General features: G+C 36.5%; 1 protein-coding gene and 1 non-coding gene across 6 annotated transcripts in view; one reads left to right on the forward strand and one right to left on the reverse strand.

The window, feature by feature from the left end:
- Positions 1-20,927, forward strand: part of by (focal adhesion protein tensin) — a 114,813-nt gene that overhangs the window by 3,354 nt on the left and 90,532 nt on the right. For 2 of the 5 annotated variants that reach the window (XM_028303434.1, XM_028303432.1), the window contains exon 1: positions 203-474. The exons of the other annotated variants lie outside the window; for them this stretch is intronic. In XM_028303434.1, the coding sequence (XP_028159235.1) occupies positions 394-474 (81 nt within the window). In that variant the 5' untranslated portion in view covers positions 203-393. Of the gene's footprint in view, positions 1-202; positions 475-20,927 lie in introns of those variants that run through there. 5 annotated transcript variants of the gene reach the window in all.
- On the reverse strand, positions 13,265-13,336 carry TRNAM-CAU (transfer RNA methionine (anticodon CAU)). The gene has a single exon. It is a non-coding gene; the product is annotated as a tRNA-Met (tRNA).

Consider the following 20,927-nt stretch of genomic DNA (forward strand, 5'->3'; position numbering starts at 1 on the left):
CATTGATTGTTAAACAAGATTCAAATATAATCAGCGCGATCCGTTAATAAATTAAAGGTACGACAAGGGTTTTAAAATGGGGCAAAATCTGATGGTGTCACTGTAAGGTTTGAATGAGTCCCTGGTGTCAATGGTAGGATCTACGGTCGCCAGCGGCGGCGGTGCGGACCAGCTGGCCAGCCCGGCTCAGTCGCACCGCGCCTGTGTCTCGGCCGCCCGCTCCTATGCCCGCGGCTCTCTCGCCTATGCCGGCAAAACTTACGCTACTATTTACGAAAAGAAACTATTTTAAAATAATTCGAACTATTATTAAACTAGAGGCCTCGTATTAATGTGCTCCTAAAATGTGATCATTAGTCTCTACTTATAATAATGAAAAATAATTAATCAAAGATGCCTTGGAACTGCTTCTGGGGATACGAACCTCCCGCACCCGCATGCAGAGTGAGCAGACCTTTGCAAGTAATATTGCAGGTAAATAGTTTTTTTAATTAATTTACTAATTAATGCTGCTAACAAGATTCTTCGGTAAAAGTTCGCCAATGACAGGTAATTAAATGATTTTAACGTAATATTTTTAAATTTTAGCTGTATTGCGTGAAAAAACAAATCGATAGTTTAACCATAACCGTAAACCTATCGCTGAACTCTCGACTGTACCTACGGAAAATAATAAGCAGAATCTCTATCTAGTATTAATGTAATTGTAATAACGTAAGTTTTTGGATGTACCGAAAAAATAAAATTTAATCGAATACTGTCTACCAAATGTGGAATTAATAAAAACATAGATTAAATTCTGTCTTAAATTAAACTTACGTCTTAATTTATCATCGTCATCGCATCATTATGCAATTAATGTCAGTATTGTTATGATAGGTAAATACATATAGAGATCTTATCACGACTCGCAATTAGGGGGCGTCCATAAATTACGTGAGACAATTTTGGCCATTTTTCAACCCCCCCGCCCCCCTTGGTGAGATTTGGTGAGATTTTGCCTGACCCCCTCCCCCACCCCCTAATCTCACGTGATATTTAATAAAATGCCTATTTTGCCATGTCTATGCTTCGAGTCTATTAGATTTATATGAAAAAATCAGTAACCCAGTGTCGTGCTACGCGCAGTGCAGGGTTCCGTAGCTTCCCGTCGCTTAGTAAGACAAGCAATTGCTTCAACCTAGGACCAGTTTTTTGATTCATAGTTAAAATACCTAATTGTTAAATATTGCTACTAATGATTAAATATTAATAAAATGTAAACTAATACAGCGGCTTCGCCCGCGTGAAATCTTGTCCGTCACAGAAAAACTTTATCGCGCACGTCCCTGTTTCAAAAACCGTGTAGTTAAAAAATGTACTAAAAGTCAAGTTAAACATTGTTATAAAAACATTTTTTTTCTGTTATTTAACCACTTGTCATTTGACATCTGTCAAATTTGACTATTGGTTACTTTAACTACGAATACATATTTTCATACGTATGTAATGCCATTTTTTAGGGTTCCGTAGTCTTGACAAGAAACCCTTATAGTTTCGATATGTCTATCTGTCTGTACGAGGTTTCGCTTGGAAACTATTGGCACTGGGGAGCTGTAATTTTGTGAAGGTATGTATATTAATCACGCCGACAAAACGGTAAAATAAAATTTTGAAAAAAAAAAAAAAATTTTTTTAGGGTAGCTCCCCTGCATGTAAAGTGGGGATGAATTTTTTCAAGAAAAACTATAACGGTTAAGAACTTAAGATAGGTACATTACTTAGTTTAAGAGTAATAGTCATTTGACTCATGTATTATACAATTTCTTAACCAGTAAAAATTCCTGAGAAGAAAATATGAAAAGTGACTTTAGATGAAGTACCTAATTGCTTCTGAAATATATTGTGGTAACGACAGACAACTACGGAACCCTACACTGCGCGTGGCACGACACGCACTTGGCCAATTTTTTACGCAATAGCGATGCCGATTACGTTTTCTATTAATTTCGAATTTTCTTAATTTCGACATTTATTCTGCATCTTTAGTGTTCACAAATGCAGATGGAGGCATTTTTAGTTTAATTTAATTAGACGGTTTAGAATAAATTGTCATTAACTATCATCATAAAAAAATATTTTTTTTTACTTCAATAACCCAGTTTTCTGAAAATTTTACTCTATTTCTTGCGGGGAAAATTACGTGATATTTTCCGAGACCCCCCCTCTCCCCTACGTGAGATTTAGTGAGGTTTTTGTTGACCCCCTCCCCCCCTAAAAGTCTCACGTAATTTATGGACGCCCCCTTATTGTAGCAAGAAGGCATGTTTGCTCATGAATATTGATATAGCAGTAAGTAATTAAATATAAATACCGTCTCACTAGAATTTGCCATGGTACAGTTACTGCGTAAGCCTTATTCATATTTTATACAATTGTTTTCCGCCATTTAAGAAACCGAAAGAACAATTTTTAGAGTTATTTTCTTCAAATTGCACTGTACAGTAGAAAACTATTCCTTCCCACGGGATGTCGTTTAAACGACAAGCACAAAAGGCCATAATTGCTGCGTTAACCGCGAACTTTATGAAATAAATAAATGCAATCTTGAAACAAACTTTTAAGTTTGAAATTCTTATCAAACTTACAGCTATTTTTTTTTTACTTTACATGACTAAATTACTCACGTCGTGTAAGAATCAAACTGAAAAGCAACAGACATTAATTAATGAAAGAATGTAGAGCCAGGACAAGTTTAATTTTACACATGATTATTTTGATGGATTTTTTTTTGGAAAAAGTATTATTACCTGATACACCACTAACGTCTGAAAAATATGTTTCTGGTATCTCAGAACTATCATTCAACTACAGTCTGCAAATCAGACATATTGCTATGATGCAGTTCGGTAAAATTCTTTGACAATTTTGAAAATTCGGTCAGATCAAACGCTACGCGGAAAATGTCTGATATTGGTATTTTCGAGTTCAGGATAATCGTATCTATCGATTTGATGCGGTTTTGGCCGTATTGCTATGAGACAAAAATTTTGGTCGTGGGCTCTCGTACTATGAGAGTAGGTATTTATTTATTTGGTGGTTTTATTCTGATGCTATCAAATATTGAATATCGCGGCGAGCGGAAAAAAGCGTCGTAGCAGAAGCCGGGGTCACCCGTAACGCGATGTTATCGCGCGGCCCGCGGTATTCGCGGCTGCCTTATGAATTCTGGCCTTTCGGTTTGTCACAGAAACACTATCGCATATTTTATGAAATATTGCGCGGTTTCTTTTTTTCTACTTATCTTTTCCCGGAATAATGGGAGAGAGCTTTGTGTAGTAGCGACAGCGCTTTGATGGTGACTACGAATATAGTGTCTTACGTTAACAGCTACGTTCATTCGGATCTACTCGTACCTAATATTAAAGAAATTAAATGTTAAGTGAGTTTTACTTGTAATATTATTTCTCTACTTCATCCCTATTTACCTTATTATTTTGATTTTCCCTGAAGGCTTTTAAGCTTTAGGCAGCTTGTTAGCAAGCATTTGTGGTCTAATTCACGTTAGAAATAAATATTTAATCATTGTCACTCCAACTAAAATGATTGTCGTTCTGTCTAAAATGCTTATTGCTTGTTAAAAATTAAAGCGATTCGTGATAAAATTAATTATTCACACACCTATCCCGTCATTAAGTATAAAGGCATGGAACGAGGGCTGATTATAAATTAATACGCGGTTAACCATTGCGATGCCATAAACAATTTGTTGGCATGTTTGTTATCTAGCGTTGTATTTGGTATGTGTGGCATGGTTATGTTGCCTTGTGGAGGTAACGGTAGAATGCTAATGTGTGGCGGGTGACCGCGGGTGTATGTCGGTAGCTGTCGCAGCGTATGCGCGCTTCCCAGGTCTTGCGCAAGCGTCACTGCGCCCGCCCACGGTAGGTGCGCGCCTCCAAAAACATGCTCAGGTTCATTGTCACCTAATTCAATAACTGAATAACACACACAAAAGCCATTAAAATGGGATAAAGTCATTTAATTGTGATGATGATGATCAAATTGTGTGTATCGCTCTTTATCAATTCGTCAACGAAGTCGTGTTTAGTTAAATTTTACCTGTGTTCTGTTCTTGCGGTATAAATAGGTAAAGTAGGTGCGGTATAAGTAAGTAGGTATAGGTAGCTATGATAGTACATACATATTTTACTCACGTGGATCAATATTCATTTTCCACAAAAAGACAGAATGCTTAAGATCTTCAGCGTTATTACCATATTATTATTTTATTGTTTATTTTTCTAACCGCTCATAGAATAGTGATGATAAGTTATTTCTATTATTGCTTGTTTGTCCTCCGGAGCTAGAGTATTTCTCTTTAGTCGTAATATATTTCATTCAATGTGGCCTCGTGATTATCTACGACTATTACATACCACATAATGTCTAGATAAAAGATCAATAAAATATGCCCACTTACCTAGGTATACATACCTACTTTTGCAAGGTAAAGAAAATGTTCAATGTGTCATCGCATATTCATCGGCTAACCGAGGGCGTATCTGTAAAACGATCCTGAAACATATCGACTAACTTTTGTAATAAACAAGTAGCCAGAAATAACTAAATTAGATACTTTTAGGAATGTATAGAGTTCCTTCTATCTTCCCTCGGGAAAATATGCCTTATATTTTCCGCGATTACGTAATAAGGCAACTGGTAAACAATCCGATTCCAATAACGTATGGCAAACGCCCATGTATGTGGTGTGATGCACACATGCGTGAATCCTTCTGCTCTCGTTGGTTTTCTTAATATATCTCTTCATTCGTGGTGAAGCAAGTATACTATACTATAGTTAGTGAAGCTATAGATTTCATGGTGGTGCATTCATTCGCGCGTTATCTATCCGCAGTAATTAGTAGCATGTGCGGTGCGCGCACGCAGCTTGAAGAACAATAAAACCTTTCATCGGCGGCTCTTTTGACTGCGCTTGATTTAACTAGCCATGTGCCGCCCTTATTGTTCTACGGCCATTGTGAGATATTAATCGTACGCATATTAAGCCCCATAATTTATTCTTAATTGAGACGTCTTATTAATTTGAGATTATTTATTTTTATCATCGATGTGGTAAACGTTTTGTTTTGATTTTTTTGACATAATCTTGATTTTTTTTGTTTTATCATAATATTTAGGTATTTTCTTCTAATCATAGTTTATTACAGACACGAATAATAAATTCATGCCATTCAAGCCATGTCTGCTAAAATAGAAATTTTACGCCTGAAAGAATGTGGAAATCTTCGCGAGGAAAATCACCATAATGTGTGGAGAACAAGTCACATAATTTCATTCTTTAGATGTTTTCGTTGGTTTAGTAACGGTACCTACACTGATTTCACTCATTGCTCAATATAACAATAGATTACGTTAGGAGAAAAATCTTACTACAGAAGCTTGACGAATCGATTGGGTGTTAGACAACAGACGTTATTTTCTGCGGAGTAGAAAGTGTATGAAATTAATATTGTCACTGTCTCAGCAGATGTAAATATTGTCGGCCTTGTAGCCAGAATTTACGGTTTTACTTAAAGAACCCATCCAAGCATTATATTATTTAGACTCTACTACAGTCTGTGGTCTCAAACTGCACTGCTCCATTGGAACCCTGCTCCTTCTAGAGTCCAGTTTGATAACTATGGTAATTATTAGGTTAGCAGTAGGCGCATAATACAAAGCTTTGGCACGGTCCAGGTATTTGCGACCAAATTGAGATGTTATCGATTGTTACGCAATTCGGTGCAGTATCGGATTGCATTGGGCTGTGATCACGGACATCGCGCCGGCTCGTCGCGCTCCGCTGCTCACCATTCAACACTGTATCAATGATTACGGTATAAGTGACACGTTTTTAGGTGTTTATCTGGTTAAGGTAGGTAACGAAAAACCTTTGATCAGTCCGCCTGAGTCATGTTTATTTTCTTTCTGAATCGTTCGTGGTTTGAGAGTTTTTCTGCTATAGACCGGAGCTGGTCTCTTGCTGGGATTATTCCATCGAATAGTTATCACCAACGTAAAAATAAATTGTGTTTGATAATAACTGCGCTTATTTCAGATGTTTATTCAAATAGGCAAAGAGTCATTTAAAAATAGAATTGGAATTGAATGGCTGGTGCTTTATGGACGGACAATACGCGCTGTTCGTTCACGCTATGCGGCGGCGTCGGCGCGCACGATGATTTACGGCATTCCGGCCTCGAGGACCTCCATCAGGCCGCGTACGCACCGCTTGGGAACCAGATTACTTCTCATACGCCCGATGACAGACAAAGCTCTTTGTCAGACGCATTGTTTGGGTCCATTTCGAGAGCCCAGCCGATTTAGGCGGATTACTCATCATCGCCTTTAAGACTATTACGCCATCAAGTAAAACATCCATTTTAAAACCCAAACATACGGTTGTGCATACGGCTTCTTTATTAGCTAAAATATACACATGTTGTGAATTCGGTTTAAATTATACGACGATATTTTGAACGACACAATTTTAATGGGCCGTAGCTTAAAACATAAAAAATCATAGGAACGTTGACATTTGTTATTAATACCGTGTATCTTAATCAAGGGACCGTTCCACAGAATTTGTAAAGTTAATTACTAATTTGTAATTTATTCGTGATCGTGAACGGATGTTGGGCAACGGCGGAACTGCCCAAAGCGTTTGTTGACCGGAAGTGCGGTCCCGGGGCAGTCGCGCGGCGATGCCTCTGCATTCGCGGGAGCGCCGCACATTGTGCGCGTACGCAATTAGATCACTCCACTACATAATTACGTCTCCACCGATGACAATCGTTACTAATGTTCCGTAAAATCTATGCTCACTTGTCACTATTCAAGGGACAAGGTTTTTTGTTCGGTGTTTTTGCGCTAGCACTTTTTGTCGCACCCTATCTCATTAACGTATCTCTATCAGCAGTGAAAGGTAAATTTCGGGCAGTGTGACTGATAGGTAGAGCCAAAAACTGTTTTGTGACAAAACATTTGAGAGGTAGAGCAGAATTCTATTTTCGGTGTTTAGAGGTCATCAACTTTTCAACAATGCTCTTGTCGGATAGGATTTCACTGAAATTCAAAACGAGTAATGCGAAACAGAAGGCCAGGCAAAAAATATCACGCTTCGCAAAACATGCCCCGCAGCTGGCGGTGTGCGCCTGCGCCTGTGGAGCGACCACTTAAAGTTAGCCACCACTTCCCAATTATAGCAGTCTCTTATTAACAATATCACATAAACATATTCCAAACGTCACCTACCCATGAATCAAATCGTTTGAAAGGGAGTCGTAAAATAAATTGTATGCTCTTATTGGCTCATAAACAGTACACTAAAAATAGTTGTGGCCACCTGGTGCACTCTTTACTCCGAACTAGAAGTGCGGCGTGCGTGATTTATGGTACTCTAGCTCAACACAATGCAACCGCAAAATAACCCTTGACTGTATTTTTCTAGCCGACAAATTGTCCCGCGTAGTTAGTTTCAAGTGGGTGCGGTGACCGAACTGTTTCGCCTATCGAAGGGGGCTCTATTGATAATCCCCCATAACAAACAACACACGGCAGCAATAAATTAATTTATCATTGTAAGGTGAAGCCAGAAACGCTAGACTCCGCTAGAGTTATTCGAACGTGTTCTCCGGAACGGCACTCGGTCGTTCCCGAGGGATTAGTTTTTTGGTTTGATTTTATCCGCCATATTTAAAGACGTGGCATTCCGAGCTATTACAAATAAATGATTTCTTTTATACAGTTTTGAATATACGGGTTTGAATTGATATAAATCAGTTTAAGTTGTGGTTGGAACTGTTCCAAACTTCCAAGGTATTATTAAGCGGGATAAGTGAGTGAAGTTACATCGTTTGTACTCCGTAGCTACCTGCAGTAATCTAGTTACCATCGAATTAGTCGATTGCCCAGTATCTCAGTTATTCACGGTCGAATGGGGCCAATTATCCCAAATGTCGGAGTAGGTTGTGCGATGGTAACTGTGGGTTGAGGCGGCCACGTGGGGGGTCTCGGTAGGATAGCCGGAGTAGAAGGTGCACAACACATATCGCCGTCGAAGTGAATTAGGTTGACCCACTGCACCTAGTGCCGATGTTATCTCGAATAGCCGCGGCCGTGGCGCTAAGGACGAGCGCTGACGTAACTTGTGTAACTATAACATGCTGTAACTGCTCTTATTTCTTCGTAAATAGGTACTTATATGTTAGTTAGATAAAGTTTAGCACAAATTCTGCATCAAGTTAAGTTTTATCAAACCCCTATCACCCTTCAATGACCTATAGGTATCTAAGTCTTATTTACTTGTCTCAAACTCTACACTCTACATACTATTATACCTACTTATGTTTCAGGTTTTTCGCAGTCTTCTCAGACACTCACAAGGAGGCTTCGTTTCATTTTGTTCACATTTTGAGATTGTCATAAAACACCTTTATGGTGCTCTAATTTTTTTCATGGCTCATATTCTCCGCAACGGCGCCTCTGCGTTTCGCTCAGATCTGACTTGAGATAAAAGCATTTTAAAGAGTGGTTTTTGTGACTTAATAGGGAAGTCCCCAATGTCATTAGATCACCACTTTTAACGGGACATCAAAGTTAAAATGTGATCGAGTGAAATAAATCATGAAATAAAGGGAGTCTCTATACTTAATTTGTAATCCCCCGAACTACTTTCATTCGTTCATTTTGAAAAGTCATGAAAGCTTTGGGTGCTTAAAAATTTATTTGTTTCTGTTTAAAGGTAAGAGGTTGATTTCTCCGTTTGTTTAGAATAAATATCTGCGCCAAATGCTTAGGTTGCTCACAGTTTTTTCTAAGTAGTGTGTATTAAATCATTAGCTAGCGTGACGGATGGCGGCGCGGGCGCAGGCGCGGCAGCCGCGTGACACGACAGTCGCCGACGCCGACGCCTCCCCTCGTCACGTCACTCTTCTCTCTCACTACAATCACTTTGCCCGCTGTCACTTCAGGCAATTAAGTTGTCACTGCGCAGCATAACTCAGACGCGTTGACAGTAAACATTTCATTATCAGCGTTAAAATTACGCGGTGCCAACATGTAGCCTCAAAGGATACAATATTTGTTTCTAAGAACTTAAGGATTACCTCATTTTATCCATACACAAGTCATAAAAGTTGAGAGAGGCTGAGTATGTAATAGCAGGTAAAAAGCCTTTAGTTTTCTTAGACACAGGAAAGTCTTCGAGGAAAACTGGACTGAAGTTTCCCTTTCAAAGCTGATGTTTGTAGGTAGTAGTTATGTACATTGTGTCTAACAAGTTCTCTAGAAAAGGCAGCAGTCGTGTCTTATTTACCGCCATAAATGGATAACATACGGAGACCACTTTAGAAACAACGCATAATTAATTGTGTTTGGCCAAAAAACGTGAATTCGCTGTTAGTTTAAACGCTCGAAGTCTGGGGACATGCGACGGCTGTATATGGGACCTCTAACATTCATGCATATTTATCAATACAGCATATTGTCTGTAGAATAATGAACATTAAAAGAATACGAAACTGGTAAACATAGCTAAAAGTGTTGCGTAAGGATAGATACTTGACGTCATTGTAGTTTCAACACTACTTACAAAGCCGCAGGCCTAGTGGCATTATGTCCTCATTATCTGAACAAACAAGCATTATTTGAGGAGATTTACTAGACTACTAACTCATACCACTATAGGTGGGTACTATATCGATAATAATATGTAGAGTGAATACAGTTAGTCACTTCAGATTTCTTAACTCAACCCTCTCTTACAAATTAAGATACCACGTTGTTAACTAATAAAACCATTTTCACAATAATTCTGCCCGCATATAGACTTGATTTAATAATTGAAGACATCACGTTAAGTACTTTTTAACGAAGATAAATAGAATTTAGTGGCTTGGTTAATAATGTTCATTCAGTTACTTTTAGAAATATCGATAAGAAATAGCTGTTAGTCGAGTGGGTTAGAAATAGGTATGTTTGCTTTTAAATTTTGTTAGTTTGTTTGTTGAATGTCTTTATTATGTAGGCATATGCATATGTGTATCCTTTGCCTGAAGCGTATGCATACAAATATGGGTTATGAACTTATGACGCCAAATCAATTATCCACGGTATGGGTGGTCGTTCAGTGATGCACATACTGAGAAATCGGCTATAATTAAATTACAAAACACTCGATTCAGAATAATGATGCCATCGCAACAAGAAATTAACATGTAATCAGGCACATCGATGCTTTTCGTGAACATTTTCGTCACGTTTAAATAATTATTTATTATCATTATGACATTTTTGATTAATTGTAGAGTAGGTATGCTTACAAAGTAGTAAAGCAGTTGTAAGTATACAACTATTGTATTATTACGTATTAAGGTAGTTACTCGTATATAATGACCTGTTCTATGTTAACTACACATCTTATTAGGTCTAGGTTGTATGATCTTCGATTAAACATTCCTCTCTTGATGATTAATCCAGTTCAATTGGAACAAGTGGTCTGGATATTGTCTTGAAATTGCTTGACGAGTCGGTAAATCAATTCAGAATATTATAGCTTGGCTCTTTGTAATGCTTACTTAGGTACTACTTGTATTATTTCCAATTAAGTATCGAATAAAATATACAATTAAGTTTTTAATTATAACCATTACTGACCGTTTGACGTCAAAGATCCAGTTTGTCAATTTATAGCACAGCATCAAAAAGGTATCCACCTAGTTGAAAATGTCACCGATTTAAAATGTATGGGATATAAATTTTATATATTCCAGTATATAAATTCTCTTGCTACGAAAACATCTTCAAAGTGGGTGGAAAAAAACATTTAAATTGTATGGCGAACTTTATTCTTTCAGGACACTTAAGTTACATGTTCTTGTTTTCATTGCGGGCCGCGGGATGTGTGACAATACTTTCTGTGACAGAAGAAAATCATGCTTGAAATCGAGAGCACAAGTTAGGTAGTTGCTCAAATCGTCTATCTAGGAGAGAGAAGCTAAATTGATGCCTCATCTCCATTATCATAAAATAAACATGGTAGCGTTTGCTAACACACTGAGTCTACAGCACGTGTTATATCATTTTGTTAAGTCCACAACTATTTCCTATTTTCCAACTGGTAGGACACATCAATGTAACATGCGTCTACCGCGCGTGCTATGCTGGAATCCATTGTGGTTGCTCGTGACTCTGCTTTCTCTCTCCGACTCTACATGGGCATAACGACTGACGTGCCGTCAGTGGGCCCTACATGAAACTGCACATGTGCGGAATTTTAAGTGCAGCTTTGTTACTCGTCTGATGTACATTTATAGTGTCCTGCTCACGTACCTACTTAGATACTTGTGGTAAAAGTTTGCCGATATCATTAGACTAAACTAGACTTACCTACCTTACCTCTTTAGCAGTACAGTGAAATATTTATAGTTAAATACCGAAAGAAATATCGCAACTACCTACTTTGAATGTTCATCGACAATGATTTTGTTGAAAATTCTATTTATATTCTACCAAAGACAAAGCAGCGAAGTACTACATCAGATTCTTTCAGATAAAAAGGCGCATGATTTTAAATACCTACTGAATTCAAACAATGATATTACTTCTTTAACTAAAGTTTTTATCGTACCTAGGTACATACGTTTTTAGCTAATATGTATAACAAGTTAGTAGACCTTATAAGAAATTCATTTTTCCCTCTCAGAGTGAGAAAGCAAAACTCTTAATTTGTTATTTTTACCGTCGTGAGAGGGCTGAGCCTAGCTACCTGTATTTTGTTTTTATAACACTGATATTCTTTTTGTAAAGAGCTTTGAACTTTTTTCTGATCGAGTCTATTACATTGTTGCTATGAGTTTTCGTTACACGTGCTTCTAAATTACCTACCTAACTACTTAGGTATAAAAAAACTTGAAAATGTACTAAACTAAAACAATTTGAGCTGCTGAACAAATTGACAATTTTTCAACCCCGATGTGACGTGACACAAGAAATACCAAACACTAAAAGTAACTAGTTAATTTTATTTTCTTCACGACGTTAAATACAACAAAAGGAGAGCACGACACGACCATTAGCTTTTCGAATGAATGCACCTTCGTGATTATGGACCGTAACAAATGAAGCCATAAACTTATATGCGCATCCATTATTTATAATCAAAGCAAACGTACGGTAATTTGATAATTTGCGTTTTTATTTTGATAGGGGCCGTGCGTGCGCGCCGCGCACTGCACCTCCGAATGCAGCGCCACCCGGCAATAATAGGCGCATTATGTAATTAGCTAGATGCTTAACTATTGAGGGTGTACGAGTTGGTAAACTTACTTTAAATACAGTCGGCTACAATACACATTAAAATTTAATAGTTTGATTAACTATCGTTGGATTTACGCTAATAGTTATAATAAAATTAATTAGTTCAAATATAGGTATGTCGTTGTACTATGTACGCTATGTTAAAGCCATGTATTAATATTGTAGTAAATGTAACAATTTTGCAGTGTGTTAAATAATTCTATCTGATAAGAATGGAATTTTATTCTAAAAGAAAATAGGTATATTTCCGAAAACGTAGGAATAATTTCATTATTTTTTCTTAATATTATTTTGGATTAAAAGGAAAAAAAGCAATAAATACGTCTATTGTATATGTATTTACTGTTAGGAAGAGTATTTTAAAGCGTGGAGGATGGAAATACCATTGAATGAGTGTAAGGCCGCGGGCAACAGTTAGTTTAGAATTACATATTTAGTTAGGTACACCAGATATAATTATGACACGCTTGTTTTCGATTACTGAATGCAATTTATTGGACTGATAAATCGGTTCAATAGTTTATCATATTACGTCATCATAATAATTTATTTGACTTTGAGCGTCTACTAGTTTGTATAAAATAACCTTACCTTTTGCCACGCTTCGTATATTACTTTCTATACTTTTCCACCCTCTAAATGAGGGACGAACCCTATCTAATCATAAAGGGAGTGCCTGCCCATCATCATCACTCACCTACTGGGGTGAAAAAGGCAATAAAGTGTAAAACTATTCTGTTTTTGTTTTTAATAAGCTATGAGTTAACCAGATTGTATCATGGCTTGGAAGTAAAAAGAAAAACAAAATTCAGTTTTTTTTTTTTCAAATAATTTAAAGCAAATGTAATGATAAAATGCAATTTCTACAAAAAAAAAACAAAAACCAAAAAATATATCGTCACGATAGCAGAGCGTAGTTTCGATCTACGGACCTCTGGGTTATGGGCCCAGCACGCTTCCACTGCGCCACTCTGCTTATGATCGGAGCGGCGAAATTTCGGTACAGTATATACGGCTGCGCGGATCGTTGAGAATGACGTCATGGTCGTATAAATAGCTTTTGTGTCGCACAGATTTTTCTCTTCTATTTGTTTAATGTTTTTATTAATAAATAAATCAGATAATAAAATAAAATTATCTAGTTTTATTAAAAGTAAAGAATTAAGAGATTAAGAATAAACCTACATAGACTAAAATTAAATATTTACAAATTAATTATTTGTATTATTCTTAATCTCTTAATTCTTTACTTTTAATAAAATAAATAGGTCACATATAATATTTATGTGTTTATAAATATTATATATAAATAAATATTATATACCAATGAACTCAATTTACAAAGGAATTAATGAAGAAAAATTTGTAAAATTTATTTTTAATCCATACTTAATATTGTTACATAATAATTTCCCTTTGTTTAACATGAATGATTTCCCGTATAAGTATACTATTGTGCTGAAGCTGCTACTGGTAATACAAGCTATTTTTGAAAAAAAAATCTTGTACCTACAAAAAAAATTGCACATTAAAAAAGTCTGATTTTAACTATAAGTTCTGAACTAAAACTTTCATGTCCCCCAACTGATTGTTCTCAAATACTCGCCCCGTGTAATCCCAACTGAGTAAGAAAGCAATGCCCCAGCAGATGTTATTTCGCAAGAGCTGGCAGACTCGTTAAAACATTATGGCAAGCTGGGAGCAGTTACTAAGATGAACTCATCATTATTGTCGGAGTCTGGTGTAAACATACATGTGATAGCCAGATGAATTCCATTTTCACTGTCACGATCGTTGAACTTTCATAAAAAAGATATTTTTAATACGAGTACAGTCAATCTCGGTAACTTTAGCCTTCAGTAGGTACATAAATCACTGTAAAAATATTTGCGATTTTAGTATGTAGGTAGGTACTTTTTGTAAGTACCATTTCGAGTATTTCATGTTTTAGTTTTAATGTCATGGTTTTGCAATCAATTTGACACAGGAATTTCATCATACTAATCTGTTTTAAGAATTGAAATCATAAAAATAAAATACGTTTTAGGATTTAAATAATAACAAAAAAATATTCATGAATTTTAAAAATATTCATGAATTCATATCTGCAGTCAAAAATCACAATCGGTCAAAACTGACTGATTATGAGTTTTGACTGTAACATAGGTATCCATTTAATTCCTCAGTTGGAACGTGACGTCAAGGAACTCTTTCAGATTAGCGTTTCTTTTTGCGCGTCTTATAATCGTTTTCCATAGATGTGCTGCATTACACGCTTTATTAATGTTACGTATTTTATTCAGAAAGTGCGATAGGCGTTTACAAATTAGCTTATACGCGCCAAAAACGCCAATTTGTTAGAGTTCAAACAAGTTTTTAACAAAAAACAATTACGCCGGTAATAAAGTCTTCCGCAAGCAGTACGGAACGTGACGGCGGTGGATCCCACCTTAATTATAGCCCATAATTAGTTAATTACGATTGCCGTCTAACGGCGTCCATTGCCCAAACATTTTAATGTCATTGATCCGAAAGTTTACGTCTAAAATTACTTTTCTTTCAGTTTCGGTGGAAACAAAAATACTTTAATTATTTTCAGCGAACTCTTTTTAAACACCACTTGACAGCATGTTGATGTGCACTTGTAGAATATTTTTAACTATAGTGTATTTTCTTTTTCAGTGTTGTTTCTTAAGTTGAACTATTACGAGTACCTAGTAGGTTGCAGTTTATTTTGAAGTGAGGCCCTGAGAATTTAGTAGTTACCTACTAATGAAAATAAGCTGAATATTGTATGCTCTCTAAGCGGAACAAATTAATGATATTACTGCAACGTATCATCATTTGAGTAAAGAAATGAGGGCTTGATGAATATTAAACAGAATGACAGCGTAAAAACATTACATTGTGCCGTTATCGCAACGCTGACAGTATCTACCTCCGTATATCTTCAGTTACAGAGCTGGTGTAAATGCTAAAGTTGAGCAAATTACATTAAATATGTTTTTGGGGGTGACTTTTATTTGCTTATGTACTAATTTTTAAATATTCATATTCATATTCATATTCATTTATTTATTGCATCACATATGTATGTATGTACAGTAAGGTCTTATAAAATATGTAAGGTAAACATATGGGCCCTGCAAGGGCATTGCAATTTTACTGGTATTTACAATAGTAATCAAATAAATTATAGATGTCTTTGATAGGAAGTACATAAAGCAATTTGGAATATAATGTCTATTATTGTATAAAAAATATATTTGAAAAATTACGCATACTGGGCCGACACTTTTTTTTATAAAGTCTCTCCAGGGAATAGGAAAAAATAATTCTAATAATTATTATAATGAGTATAGTAGGTAACTGAATAACTGAATGTCATATAATGGGTGATACAAATGTAGATAATNTTGATAACAGCAGTAGCAAAAGCATTACATGTTAAGGCTAAATGTGAAATTTCATTAAATTCGTTTTAGTAGGTCAGAAGATATGACCCAAAAATATGGTTCTGGCCACTAAAATGGCTCTCCTGTAAAATTTACTTTTTTCACTTACGCCAGTATACGTAGGAGCCATCGTAGTAGGTTGCAGTTTATTTTTGAAGCGAGGCCCTGAGAATTTAGTACCTACTAATGAAAATAAGCTGAATATTGTATGCTCTCTAAGCGGAACAAATTAATGATATTACTGCAACGTATCATCATTTGAGTAAAGAAATGAGGGCTTGATGAATATTAAACAGAATGACAGCGTAAAAACATTACATTGTGCCGTTATCGCAACGCTGACAGTATCTACCTCCGTATATCTTCAGTTACAGAGCTGGTGTAAATGCTAAAGTTGAGCCAATTACATTAAATATGTTTTTGGGGGTGACTTTTATTTGCTTATGTACTAATTTTTAAATATTTTATGATACTACGACGTAGTCGGCATGATCATCTTTTCGTAGCTTCGTAGTTCCTAACTACTAACTAACTCGTAGTTACCTCTACACACTTAATTAAATTAATTTTCTGCACTTAGATATTATAAAACTGAAATGTTACATTTAAATTAATTTACATATTAACTGATAACATAGACAGGCAAACAAAGCTATTATGTGTAGGTACACTTTATCATCCATTTATTGTTATTATTACTCATAAATAAAACAGTTAATCCGTATCTAAATTGTATTCACTCAGTCGTCAAAAATAACTCTCAGAAGATATTTATAACTAGAAAGTTTAACTAGGTGCTTAGGTCGGTGTTTGTTTAAATGCGTTATATTTAAATGCGCGCCAGTTATCTCGTCGTCACTTATTTACAATGGTAATTATACATTTCGAATTCCCTAATTAAGCATTGGAGACACCATCCGGTTCTCGCGGGCGATCGGCGCTCGTCACGATGCTCCTTGCGACAATTTAATCTATTCCCGATAGTCGCATAGTGTATGTGTATCACGGACTAAGGATCAATGTACAGTCACGGAATGAAAAGGTTCGTCAGTTTTCAAATTGATTCCTTCAACGAATCGCGAGCACATATTACCTTTTGAAACTATGTTACAAAATAATCTCGAGTTAGAGAAAATAATCTTTAACTATTCGGCAGTAAAGTTCAAAATTATTCAGATCAAAGTTGTTTGACGATTTATCTTGTCAAGAAGATTATTATCCCAACTATCCCAACTAATATTATAAATGCGAAAGTAACTCTGTCTGTCTGTCTGTCTGTCTGTCTGTCTGTCTGTCTGTCTGTCTGTCTGTTACGCTTTCCCGCTTAAACCTCGCAACCGATTTTGATGAAATTTGGCATAGAGATAGTTTGAGTCCCGGGAAAGAACATAGGATAGTTTTTATCCCGGTTTTTGAAACAGGGACGCGCGCGATAAAGTTTTTCTGTGACAGACAAAATTCCACGCGGGCGAAGCCGCGGGCGGAAAGCTAGTGATTGATAAACTAAAACCTTCTTGTTGGTTCAACCTGACATTATTATTTCTATAAAAAAAAATCTATTGTCAATTGGTCAATGTCATCATTGCATTGCACTGATGGGATAGAAAAATAAACAAGCAAAACCTTATTCGTAAGCAAACGTCATATTTATTTAAATGTTAGCAGCACTGTTTCTTGCACTGTTATGTTGGCAGGTTTGACTCTTACAGTACCTAGTGCAAGCGAAAACCGACACTAAGGTGACGAACCTTTTCATTCCGCGACTGTACATTGATTGCTTTTTGGCTACAGAAGGATAATATAAAAGTAAAGTCATAAAATGCATTTGTTTTCAACAAAGAGGCTTTTAAAAAGCCCTTTAACACGTCCTAGTATCACTTGAACCCTACTTTTATTTTGGGACATAAATAGGTCAGTGCTGAGAAGAAGCAGCGCAAGATATTTAGCCACCCTTGTCAGCCTCTTCTTAAATCATAAATAACTTTAAAAAATCGAACTGCCTAAGACGGGAATCTTCTTAAATCAATAGAGACATGATTAACAAGACATGTTATACTTGCGAGCTAAGCAGATAAAGTCCAGCAACACATCATCATCATCATTTCAGCCACAGGACGTCCACTGCTGAACATAGGCCTCCCCCAATGCTTTCCATGATGATCGATTGGTAGCGGCCTGCGTCTAGCGCTTCCCTGCTACCTTTACGATGTCGTCGGTCCACCTTGTAGGTGGACAGCACTCCACTCCAGCAACACATGCCACTTACATAATTATTTACTTTATACATAGTATCCATTCATAAGGACTTACGTAGTTAGTTTTGNTGTACACAGGTACTGAGAAGCGATAAATGCCTGTAGATGTTGTCGCCAACTCTCGCCACAATTTTTTATTTGGGTTTTATCGACCCGTTACCAGACGGATGTCACGTACTGCGTGCCCGTGTGTCCCAATGCCGCTCCAGCGACAGATGGTATTGTGCCGCCCGAATGTTGAATGGCGTCTGACGGGATCTTTGTTCGAGAGGATTTTCTTATTTTCTCCGAATACTTTTGGACCTTGGATGGAACGTAATGAATGATGAAAGTTATTGTGCTAAATATGAAATATGAAGGATCATTAACTAGAGCTATTTCGGGAGGACCATTGTATTGCGTTAATGTCGTTTTTGATTAGTTCGACTTAAAATTACTCCATGCCAACCGAATTAATCAATAATCTGAAAACAGCTGTACAAATATAAACATTTTAGTTAAGTACATCGAAATAATACGACGGAGATTTGTGAAAATCAGACCACGTGCCCCAGGGCCCAGGAGCCGTCTGCTGTGCACACAAGATAGCGGAAATATGGAGCATCGCACTTGCGACCATTGCGCTTATCGCCGCGATGCCGTAATTTTACTGTCCAAATTTCATGTACAATGTGATGTAAAACCATAATACTTACACACAAACACTGTTTATTACCTAACATAAAAGCGTATCTACAATGCCGCTTGGATATTTGAAATAAGGACTCTAAGTAGGTACTTACCAAATTTCTTTATGGCAATTGGTAGAACTTAATAAGACTTTTATTGTATGCTCTACTTAGACTTAGACTTAAAACACACCTACATACTACGAGATTCAAAAGTGCACATGGGAGACAATACAACTTTAAGATATTTTGATAACATCTTTGCTTGCTCTTGTTGACTGAGATAGGACTTGATGCGATATGCTTGTCAACCTTTTACAGTAATAGGAAACTCGGTTAAGTGAGTTACGTACGTTTTATGTTTTACTTACCGACAAACGTATTGGTTCTTNATGGTTCTTTTTAGTTAATGTCTTATCTTGTAGTTCAATGCGATGCGGGCTTACTTAATCTTCTGTTACATACTCTGCTTTTTCTAGTCTATTTGTAGATGGATTGATTCCATTGTTCAAATACTGTGTAGGTAGATAAAGAAAAAAAAGTACGGCTAGTTGTTACTCTGTTTAACTTTCACGGGACGCTGTTACAAGTTATTGGCATTGCGGTAGAGCTTACTTGTAAAGGACCGAAGCTTTTTCGCAGAACTATTGTATACTACGTTGCTTGGGAAACTTGCAAATTGCTTCCCTAACAATTACTTGCACGAGTTTCGCGTTACTATGTTTTAAACACGAATGGGAGTGAATGGCCTTTTGGTGCATGTTATGATTTCCTGCTTTCAGTTTAAATGAGAATATTAAACAGAAAATTCCAGTCTGAATAGCGCAGTAAATTAAGAAATTAAAATAAAAAGAATTCAATTTATAGGAGTTTGACCTTATCTGACGGTCATAGTAATATTTTATTAGACATATTGATTGATATGTGAGCACCGGCATGCTAATAAGCTTACCTATGCAGTGTAGAGTTTGCAAATTGCGTCGTAACTCGTAGCTTTCATGCCAATTATTTTTTTATGTGACACTATGTTTAATGGTGTCGCATAGACCGTAGGCATAAGTAGGTCGTATAGTGTTTTCAGTGCAATCAGAACTGAATAAATACAAAAGTTCATAGGTAATACACCAGGAAAAAATGGAAGTTACCGATTATGATTACAAAACAATAGAGGTTTGTCTCAAAGGGCCCGCTTCCGCTGATTGATCATCATTCCGAGCTGGCTTTGTTCCCAGCGGCTCAATCCAGTGTCCAGCGATCAAAAGTTCCGAGCCGATCCCGAAAATATTAATTTCACTTTCGTGCGATGGAAACATTCACTTACAACTAATTTATTGTTGTTTTGTAGGCACTTGGTAAATAAATAACTGTTGGATCCAGTAGCAAGTATAATCACAAAATAGGTAAGCAGTTTAATGGTTACTTTATAAAATATTATTGCGATAAAGTTAATATAAATAATTGTGCCATACAATAATTATTAAATATTGTCCTATTGATTCTTCACAGTTGGTAATATTTCACCACACTCTGGGGACAGGACACACTAAGTGGGAACTGCGATCTGAATTAGCGGAAGTTCATGATGATATCACATACAGTAATTAAGCGGTAAATACCTCTCCCATTTGGACAAGGTCGGTTGTGAATAACGATTTAAATTACAAACACCTATACTTATGTTATATCTGATTTACAATATATCGTTTGTGTGGGAGCAGTTAGCTAGAGATCTTTGGCTTAATTTTTTTTAATTGTGTATAATACTGTATCTCATGTTGATAGCCCAATAAAATAAATAAATAAATAAATGATATTTTTTCATGGTGTAGGTGACATAATTTTGAATTCGGGCCGGTCTAATAAATTCCCACATTTCACTGCTGGGATGGTCCGGCGGAGCCGTGGAGTGGCCACACCGATACCCGGCTTAGGGGCTCTACCCTTTTTTGTTTATTTGAGCGAGCGGCGTAAAGTACTTAACTTACTAGAGACGACGGAAGATATAACTCAATCCTTAACAGAGACACCTCGGTAAAAAGTTTGTTGTTACAAGCTTAAAGAAACTGAGGGATGCTAAGTTATTATTACAACACTCTTGCTAAAGAGATTTTTAATGTGAGGGCTTTTCCGGCTTACGTTCGTTATTAAAACAAACGATATATTGTCACCGGGCTCCCCATTCAAGGAAT

The sequence above is a fragment of the Ostrinia furnacalis genome, unplaced genomic scaffold (assembly GCF_004193835.3).
Source record: "Ostrinia furnacalis isolate ACB-3 unplaced genomic scaffold, ASM419383v2 OfSCF1242, whole genome shotgun sequence".
Lineage (NCBI taxonomy): Eukaryota > Metazoa > Arthropoda > Insecta > Lepidoptera > Crambidae > Ostrinia > Ostrinia furnacalis.